We start from the raw sequence: 9,718 nt of genomic DNA on the forward strand, positions 1-9,718 counted from the left end.
GTAGATCAGTTAAATATGATTAATGCATTGTATGCTAATGTTATCTTAAAATGTACAATAGATATAGATAACAAACCATTTCTACTTGGATAATACATAATACATTACGGCCTTTTTTCCTAAACTAAATAAAATTTCGACAAATTGTTGAATATTTAGCACTTAACTTATAAAGCTACTAAACAGATTTAAAGCTCATTAAAAATACATACCAGCCACTGATATCCTTCCCGAAGTTAAATTAATCTTCACTTGATGTTGAATTATAGACTGAAAAGCTTCGGATGCATTTGTTATTACGAGTTAGACAGCTTCTTTCTGTAAGCAAGAGTCTGGAAACGCATCGACAACATACTCATATGTAAGAAAACGAGGGGTAAGTTATTAATTTAGGCTTATATTTCTTAAATAAATTAACACAAATAAGTTTGACTCCAATGTTCGCTGCAACGTTTTGCACCTCCAATAAAAGTTGCAGGCCGTATAGACACTCAGCGGACACCAAATAAAAGTTTATGAGTCATCTTAACCGAACCCATGCAAAAAAAAAAAAAAAAAAAAAAAAAAAAAAAAAAAAAACATGTTTTAGCACGAAAATGTTTTGCCCCTTCACCCAACCCACATGAGGCACCCATTTTTGTACTTGCAATAAGTACTATCGATAATCGATAATAATTAGAGGCATATGCACATGGGTTCATGACAAGATGCACTAAAATATATGAGAAACGAATATCCGATAGATCTAACAATCATGATGAAAAAATACTCATTGATCTTATAATTAAAACGTGGGACAATGTACGTAGAGACCAAGTATACAACTTTTTCACTAGGCTCTTTACTTTTTTCCTGTACTATGTCATGTTTCCATTTGCCTATATTTGGAAAGGGGTGTCTGATTCTATGTCTCCTAGAACTAGAGATTAAGTGACAGATTGACAGAAAAACAACAATTTTAGTTACTGAATTCAGAGCTGTGCAGAAACAAATCATCAAGTGAAAAGTAAACAGACCCTTAGCCTTAAAAGAAGTGTACAACTTTTTCATCTAGGCCCCCTATCTATTGGAACTTTCATATATGTAGCCCAAGTATGTACTATGTGCCATCTATGTTTCCATTTGCCTATGTTTGGAAAGGGGTGTCTGATTCTATGTCTCCTAGAACTAGAGATTAAGTGACAGTAAAACAACAATTTTAGTTACTGAATTCAGAGCTGTGCAGAAACAAATCATCAAGTGGAAAGTAAACAGACCCTTAGCCTTAAAAGAAGTGTACAACTTTTTCATCTTGGCCCCCTATCTATTGGAACTTTCATATATGTAGCCCAAGTATGTACTATGTGCCATCTACCTAAGAAGGCTTATGTGTCATCTACCTAAGAAGGTGGTCGTCATCACATTAGGATACTCATGTTTTTGAGTTTTACATTTTCCGCCTAGAATTTTCTTTATATATAATGTGGTATTGACATGTAGTAACACAACATTTACGATGTAAATAGTTGATCTTTATGTGAAGTTGTTTTTGCCCCACTTATTTTTTTTTTTTTTTTTTTGCCAAACCAAGTTAATCATGTCTCATGGTTTATGCCATCGAGATATGTGTTCTCTGACTTCTTATTGGTTGATAGTAGGATTGTACGAAGTATTTTCGTTTTGGTTTCTTTGTATTTTTTTTTCTAGCCTACTTGCTAGCCTATCGATATATATCCTTCTTAGCTGTTCAAAAAAAGTAAACTATGTCTGATTGTTTACACCCAAACCCTAAACCCTAAACTCTAAACCGTTCATGTTAAAAACTCAATCTAAACCCTAAATCTAAACCCTAAACCCTAAATTTCTAAACCCTAATATCTAAACCCCAATAGCTAAAACCTCAAAATACGCTCGAAAAACACGATAATTGTTATATATTACTTCTTCGAGCGTTTTCCCGCCAAAATAAAAACATTTATCACAAAGTGTCTCTACTAAATGTTCATATTTTCATCTCATCTATAATGTTCGTGAACAAAGTTTTTTCAAAAAACGAAAAAAAAAAAAAAAAGTTTTTGCTTCCCCCCGAATGGTGGTTACTTCCCTCTTGATCCTACCACTATATATATATATATATATATATATATATATATATATATATATATATATATATATATATATATATATATATATATATAGGGGCAGGATCAATGGGGAAGTAACCAATCGGGGGGAAGCAGGGGGAAGCAAAAAAAAAAAAATTCCGTTTTTTTTTTTATTTTTTTTTTCCCGGCATCAAGATCACACGAAAATATGAACATTTAGAAGAGACACTTCGTGATGAATGTTATTATTTAGGCGGGAAAACGATCGACAAAAATAACATTCAAGATAATATTGTTCGTGAAGAATATGAACGTTTTTTTTTCATGTTTTGTGAAGTAAAATTTAGCCCGATTTAGAGTTTAGGGTTTAGGGTTTAGGGTTTGGTGTTTTGGGTTTATGGAATAAACCCTAAACCCTAAACCGTTTGTGTTAAAAACTCAATCTAAATCCTAAATCTAAACCCTAAACCCTAAATTTCTAAACCCTAATATCTAAACCCTATAAACCCTAATATCTCAACCCTAATATCTAAACCCCAATAGCTAAAACCTCAACATACGCTCGAAAAACACGATAATTGTTATATATTACTTCTTCGAGCGTTTTCCCGCCAAAATAAAAACATTTATCACAAAGTGTCTCTACTAAATGTTCATATTTTCATCCCATCTATAATGTTCGTGAACAAAGTTTTTTCAAAAAACGAAAAAAATAAAAAGTTTTTGCTTCTCCCCGCTTCCCCACGATTGGTTACTTCCCTCTTGATCCTACCACTATATATATATAAGGTCCCACCCGTTAACCCATCTTCTTTAACTTTAGTCGTGGTTGTAAAAGTCCCCCGACTAGTCGGGAGTTTGATGTAGTCCAACTAGTATCCGACTTGGTCGATTTATTCGGTCAAAGTGGTCAAAAGTCCAATTTATTAGGTCAACGTCAAATTTATTTGGTCAAAGTCGGTCAAAATCAAAGATGTTCAACGGCCGATTAATCCCTACAAGATCCTAACCGACAAGTCCCCAACTAGCAACTTTTACAACCTTAGACTTTATCATATTTATCTACGGTCTCATCTCCATTTATCCTTACATCATAGTACGCCACCCATTGATGGAATATTCATTACTCAAGAAAATTGTTAGAAGTGGAAATCTGGACCCATTTACTTATTACTGGGCTGTTTTGAGTTTCGTTTCTAATGCAGAAGCGTCAAATCAGCAAAATTGACTAAAAGGGAAACAACTTAAACAAGTTGAAAGTCACCAAAGTACGTACCTAATCCATATAACCTCCTAAATGTTTTTATTTAAACAATTAATATGGAAAAATTGTCTTTGTAATCATATATGAAGCAAACATTATTCAAAAAGATGTCAATGATAACTATAGTAATATTGCATGTCAGCCTTACCAGACCCATCTTAACTCAATGTGTACTTAAAAGTGGCATGTAAACCTAACTTGTTTTAAAGCACTACAAAACCCGCCCATCCTGCCACCGCTAGAAACCCTGAATATGCATGCCTAAACTTAAGGTATTTACAGTTATCAATATGTATGCACGTTTTGTATGTTAAACATTTAGTTATGATGAGAAAAAATGCTAACCAAATCTTTTCGAGCTAAACTTTTAGCGACATCCACCAAGGTTTGACCATCTTCCAACAATTGCAACCCATCTGTAACAACGGGCTCAGGATGTTTAATATCAAGAACATTTGAGTCATCTTCTTTCACCACCAGCAATTCAATCTCATCATCTTGCAAACCTTTCTCAAGAGCAACATACTGAACAAAAACATATGGTACAAAACATAAATCAGTTACCAATTTGATAAAAACCACATATATGAGCTATTATTACACCCCACTACTGTCACATTGTGAGTATTAAAAAAAAAAAGAAAACGCATATTACCTTGCCTAAATGTGTAATTTGCATAGTTGGGCTGCAGCAAAGGTATAGATGTTGCAAATTTGGTGCATTTTGTACATCCAAAGAAATAAGCTTCAGATGGATATCCAGCTGGAAAAGTAGCATGTAATCATGAAAACTGGAAAACTAAAACTTAAAAAAAGTTCCAATAGGTTTCCCTTCAACCTATTGGGTCCTAAACAGAACATAAAGAAACGGGTCTAATGGGTATCAAAACCTAAAGCTCAATAAACAGAGACAAGTCTAATGGGTCTTTTGAATGGGTCAAATGGGTCGACCATAACAAGTTTCATCCACTAACGTTTATGAAAGCATTCAGGGTTATATCATTTATTATGTATATTAATATGCTCTTATATATAAAATAAATATAACAACAACAACAACAACAATACCCAATCCCACAAAAGTGGGGTATGGGAGAGGTGGGTGTAGACAATCGTTCCTCGTACCCTAGATTAGAAGGAAGTCACTACTCCACCCGCGGGTATAGAACCCGCGCCTAGATAAGGTCGTCCCTCCCTCTACTCTAGAGCAAAAGAGATTGCTTCCAAACGGACCTCCGGCCAGAAGTGCTCAAACTAAAATAAAATAACAAATGTAGAAAATCAAATGTAAAGGTATATGACCCGTTTTACCGGTTTGACCCATGACCTGTTTCGACCCATTACCCAACCTGACCCAATTGGACCCGTTTAAAATTTTTACCCGTTTGACACATGACACATTTTCACCCAAACCCGTTTTGACCCGTTACCCAAACCGACCCAACATGACCCGTTTGCCAGGTATAACACGATACAGTTCACACTAACCTTGTCATTGTTTAGAGGTAATTTTCGAAGATGATCCATCTGTTTCAAAACCCTACTACCCCTTGCATTCTTAACAGCACTATTACTTAAACTACCATGGCGCGTATTACTTCTCATCCCACCTCGGCCCCAAGTTAAAATTTCCGAACTACCAAAAAGCCCTCCTGAAACGTCTCGGGTAGTTTCACCATCATTGTCATCACAACCACCATCGCCACTACTTGTTGGTAACGAAGGTTGAGAAGATCGGGACCCGCCCCATTTCTTTTGTCTTTTTGTTCTTAGTCCCGAACGTGGCTCGTCATCCGAAGACGAATCTTTTTGTCGATCGTTGTTATCATCATCATCATCTTCACTGTCTGAATCATGCGGTTTGGGAGATTTTTGATTTCGTCTTCCCCTGGGATTACGTGTGGTGCCGTTTGATCTTCTTGTGAATACGGCGGCTGTCGCTTTAGCGTTCGTACGTTTTTTTCCTAATGCCTCTAATTGACGGCGAGATGTTTGAGCGATTGATTCTTGAATCTGTGTACACAAGTTGATATAGTTAGGAGATGTGAATAAAATTATAATCTTACACGTAGGTCATGTTTGGCAACAAGCTTTTAGCTTTTATGAAAAAAGCTCCTATCAAATAAAGAGTTTCGTCTTGTTGCAAGAGCTTAAATCTTTTTGAGGGAGGGAAAAAGCTAAAAGCTACTAGAACTAGCGTTTAGCTTTTAGCTTCTAGCTTTTTGTCATTTTACTCTTTATTTTAAGAGTTTCAGTGACAGAGAATACATATGAAAAGCTATCAGCTATCAGCTAGCTAACAGCTAAAAGCTAAAAGTAAAAGTTACCAGCTAGTTTTGCCAAACATACACGCAAACTACTCAAATAGTATAAAAGTGACACAAAGACTAAATAATTTGTATGCAATAATGATGCAACTGGAACAGGTAGAAGTGTTTTTTCACTTTTGTGATAAGCATTTTTTACAGTAAGATGCTTTTACTTTTAGTGTACACAGAAGTCACTTAATGCTGTCAAAAAAAAAATTAAAAATAACCGGAATTAGTTTTTCAGTTCCAAAAATATGTGGAGTAAATATTAAGTTCAGTAATTCTTTTCAAAAGAATTATTAAGTTCAGTAATATATATTTCCAAAATATTTGTTTTCCAGTTCATAAAACTCGTGTTGATGAATTGGTTTACATAAGAATGGTTCACATGAAGCCATATGCGAAATCAGAAAACAAATTGAGCATTGGTGTTGATAATAAACTCAACATGGACTCTTATGAACATTATTTATATAAATACCACAGACCTGAAAGTCGTCATTTATAACATACAATATGGCAGTATAGAAGAAATGACATTGTAAACTATGCGAAGGTAACATGCAAAGTTAAAAAGATAATTATATTATTCCAAAAATCGAAACTTGCAAAAGGCCAGGCAAAAAAGAAAAAACACTCACGCCATGGGAAGAAAACCTAGTGTGCCTTAAATACACCACATAATATAGTTGGAGGACCTCTCAACAAAACACATAAGTAAATTCCAATAGGCTCTAATTTCAGGAAAAATTAACATCAAATCTGAAATTATTAAGGCAAATACGATAAAATATAAAATAAAATAAAAAATGTATCACCTGCTTATTCCTAGCTTTCTCCTCTTCGTGGAATGCATATTCCTACAATGAAGAATTAGGCAACGCTTAATTTGAAAATACATTGATGGTATCAAAGAATGTAGTCATGCAAGATATTATGTAAAAACAGACCTCTGCCTCATATTTATCAATGTCAGGGTACAAAACTGCAATCAGGGCATCATAATTGGGATCATCCCTCAGAGAGCGACGGCTCGCACAATGAGCACGACAAGCAGGGCATTCATTGTTCCTGCAATGTTGTTGACTTATAAATATTAGTCAGTGAGACCATTTTTCGTGAATAAAAAAACATCTAATTTCAAGACGTACCCAAGTCTCATTGATTTGTCTATGCATTCCCTACAGAAACGGTGCAGGCATTCCATAACCGTTCTCGTCTTCCGAATTATACCTATTCATGAAAGATTATTTCTGTTGTATGTATCACTTTAATATCAATTATTATAAATAAAAAAAAAATAAGGAGTCTAATATATGAGCATGTAGCTGTTTGGCAAGGTACAGCCAAAAAAGCAGAAAGCAAATGTTGAACTTAACAAGCTTAACAAAAAATTCAGAGATGAAGAAACAAGATTTAAAATTTGTAAATAGTTACACACCACCTTAAAAATAAATAAAAAAACATCCAAAATAGCTAATAATAGCATAATTGTGTGTATATTAACTGCATCAGAATAAAGACTTGCAACTTCCTTTTGATGAAGAAAGTGACTTTTCAGAATTATTATCTAAAACTAAGGAAAGGGAGATTCTTTTAATTCAGCAATATTAAATATTATTTACAACTAAAGTTTAACTACTAAATGATCAGAAAGCTGTTCCTTTTACTACTAGACAAGCATGGAAAGATCTTTGGGTAGTGGGTACTAATGTGCAATGGCATCAAGTGGTATGGTTCCCACAATTTATCCCTAAACATGCCTTCATAATGTGGCTTGCTATTCAGAAAAGATTGTATACACAAGATAGATTGAAGGTATGAAAATCAAATGCTAATTTCAGATGTGTGGTGTGTGAGAAGTGTATGGATTCACATGAACATCTGTTCTTCAGATAAGAATATGCTTCAAAAGTTTGGACTAAGGTGAAGACAAAACTTGCTTTTAAAAGTTTGAGCATTAACTTGCAAGATATAGTTCAGTTTCAGTCCCTTGCATTGCTTCCCTTTGTATCGGGTAAGGGAGATGTCCTGATCCTTAGTGTTAATCCGTATATGGTTAAGTTCTAATAATATATTTTTTACCCCTAAAAAAAAACTACTAACAACCTTCTAAATAGGTTGGACACAGGAACCATCAGAGATGGTCTAGTACCTGAGGTATATAATTCAGCATCTACACATGAATATAAGTATATTTTCAATAGTAATACGTAAGCCAGGTTCTTTCACAAATCAGTGTTCCATTATTCAAAATTCGCTCAATTACATAATATTTCAATACCCATAATCATGCTCACACATCATAACAAATGATAACTGTGATGAGACAAAATTCAGGAGGTGATACCTAAACAAATCGGGCATTGCACCTCCTTGCGAATCTCAGCCAGCTTTACATACACAAACCTGCAACAAGCATTTCAAAGCATCTTAACAACAACAACACATATCACCAAAAGAGGCAAGCTATCAATGATTATCAAAAGAACAATTACAATCTGTCACATCATAAAGAAGAAACTAAAATACACAATAGAAACAGTAATTGTATTTTGCATTCAGCAACAATATCATTTTAAATAAAATTAACAGACGTAAGGCAAAACTAAGACTGTGTAACCGCAAAGTTCACACGAACAGAAATTAAACAACATGCAGATCTCAAATGAAAGCCTATAAATAATAAAACTTCAAAAACAAACTAATCAAATCAGTAATTATAACTCACAATACAAATATAATATATTATGTATACATATATACGAAGTGTGCATCAGTACATATAATTATAATATAGATGATATGCATAACAAAATTAAACTCACTCGTCGTCTGATTCATCGCAAATAGAAGAAGAGGAAGAAGAAGAAGTGCTTCCGTCATCATCATCATCATCAACATCAGATTCTGTTGATCGAACGGTAAACAAAATAAAATAATAAATAAATCGAAAATATGAAAATATCGAAACGAAATGTGGAGTAAGAAATACACGTAACCTAATCTCTAATCTCTAATGATGTTAATTAAACATATAATTTCAGAAAATAATAATAATTAGACCTTGTTCTTCTAGTTCAGCGTTTTGGTCATCATCGTTGTTGTTTTCAGATTCGTTACGTGGTAGGTCAGCGTCGTCATCGACGTCTTGGTAAGTAGGTTCGTGAGAACGCTTTTGAGCTGGCATTGAGTCTTCTCGCCGCCGATTGAACTCGTTGGACGGCGGTTGGGCGGCCGGAGAGGTAGATTGATTAATGATTATGGAGGCTACGATACGATGCGAAGAGGAAAAGGATTTTTGCGTGAGTATTCTATTTTAGCCTTAACCTTCGTACGGTATAAACTTATTTTTTATTAATTAATTAATTATTAATATTATTAATTAATAATTAAAAAATACAGTACTCCGTAATAGTTACTGCTTTGAGTTACGTGGCAAAAAATGTAAAAAAAAAAAAAGGCTATACAGAAACGTCCATACCATAAACATCACTAACTAATTTAACTATATGATGAATAATATTATTAATTTAAATAATTTTGAATTAAAATTAAATTTTATTAATTAATTATAATTATTAAATCTTATTGATGGTTATTTTAATAATTAAAATTAAATAATTTTGAATTACATTAATTAATTATTTTGAATTGAGTACGAGAAAGTATAAAAGTTAGACAGAAAAAAATCAATTCTAAATTTATATTTTAATTTACACTTTTAAAATAAAATGACAACCAATATTATCTCTTATGATTGGATATGGATTGTTTAATATGCATTTTAGGTGTTTGATGAAGCGACCCGTCCTAATCCATCTGGACGAAGTCCAAATCGATTACAAACGATTCACAATAGTTGATTACATCGCGAGGTATTTGACCTCTATATGATACATTTTACAAACATTGCATTCGTTTTTAAAAGATAAACTTTCTTTACATCGAAAATTGACAAGCATGCATACCATTTCATAATATTCACTATCCAACTATAATTGACTTAATAATAATCTTGATGAACTCAATGACTCGAATGCAACGTCTTTCGAAATATG

The 9,718-nt window shown here is 33.5% G+C and overlaps 1 protein-coding gene across 1 annotated transcript; it reads right to left on the reverse strand.

Annotated features, from left to right (window-relative positions):
* Window positions 1-8,957, reverse strand: LOC139876832 (putative E3 ubiquitin-protein ligase RING1a). The gene is made up of 10 exons (XM_071864208.1): window positions 8,724-8,957; window positions 8,486-8,567; window positions 8,008-8,066; window positions 6,809-6,890; window positions 6,608-6,728; window positions 6,476-6,517; window positions 4,837-5,361; window positions 4,004-4,111; window positions 3,694-3,873; window positions 1-332 (listed from the first exon to the last, which is right to left on the reverse strand). The coding sequence occupies exons 1-10, from the start codon at window positions 8,845-8,847 to the stop codon at window positions 297-299; spliced, it is 1,359 nt and encodes a 452-aa protein (XP_071720309.1). The 5' UTR covers window positions 8,848-8,957; the 3' UTR covers window positions 1-296.
* Window positions 8,958-9,718: the final 761 nt, after the last annotated feature.

This window comes from Rutidosis leptorrhynchoides, chromosome 11 (assembly GCF_046630445.1).
Source record: "Rutidosis leptorrhynchoides isolate AG116_Rl617_1_P2 chromosome 11, CSIRO_AGI_Rlap_v1, whole genome shotgun sequence".
In the NCBI taxonomy this organism is placed as follows: Eukaryota; Viridiplantae; Streptophyta; class Magnoliopsida; order Asterales; family Asteraceae; genus Rutidosis; species Rutidosis leptorrhynchoides.

Excerpts from the sequence above, each read along its gene's own strand:
- LOC139876832 (XM_071864208.1), bottom strand. The coding sequence starts at position 8,847 with ATGCCAGCTCAAAAGCGTTCTCACGAACCTACTTACCAAGACGTCGAT. Across the intron at positions 6,518-6,607 it reads TTGATAAATATGAGGCAGAG|GAATATGCATTCCACGAAGA; the intron begins GTCTGTTTTTAC and ends TCTTCATTGTAG. Across the intron at positions 5,362-6,475 it reads AGAAAGCTAGGAATAAGCAG|ATTCAAGAATCAATCGCTCA; the intron begins GTGATACATTTT and ends TTGTGTACACAG.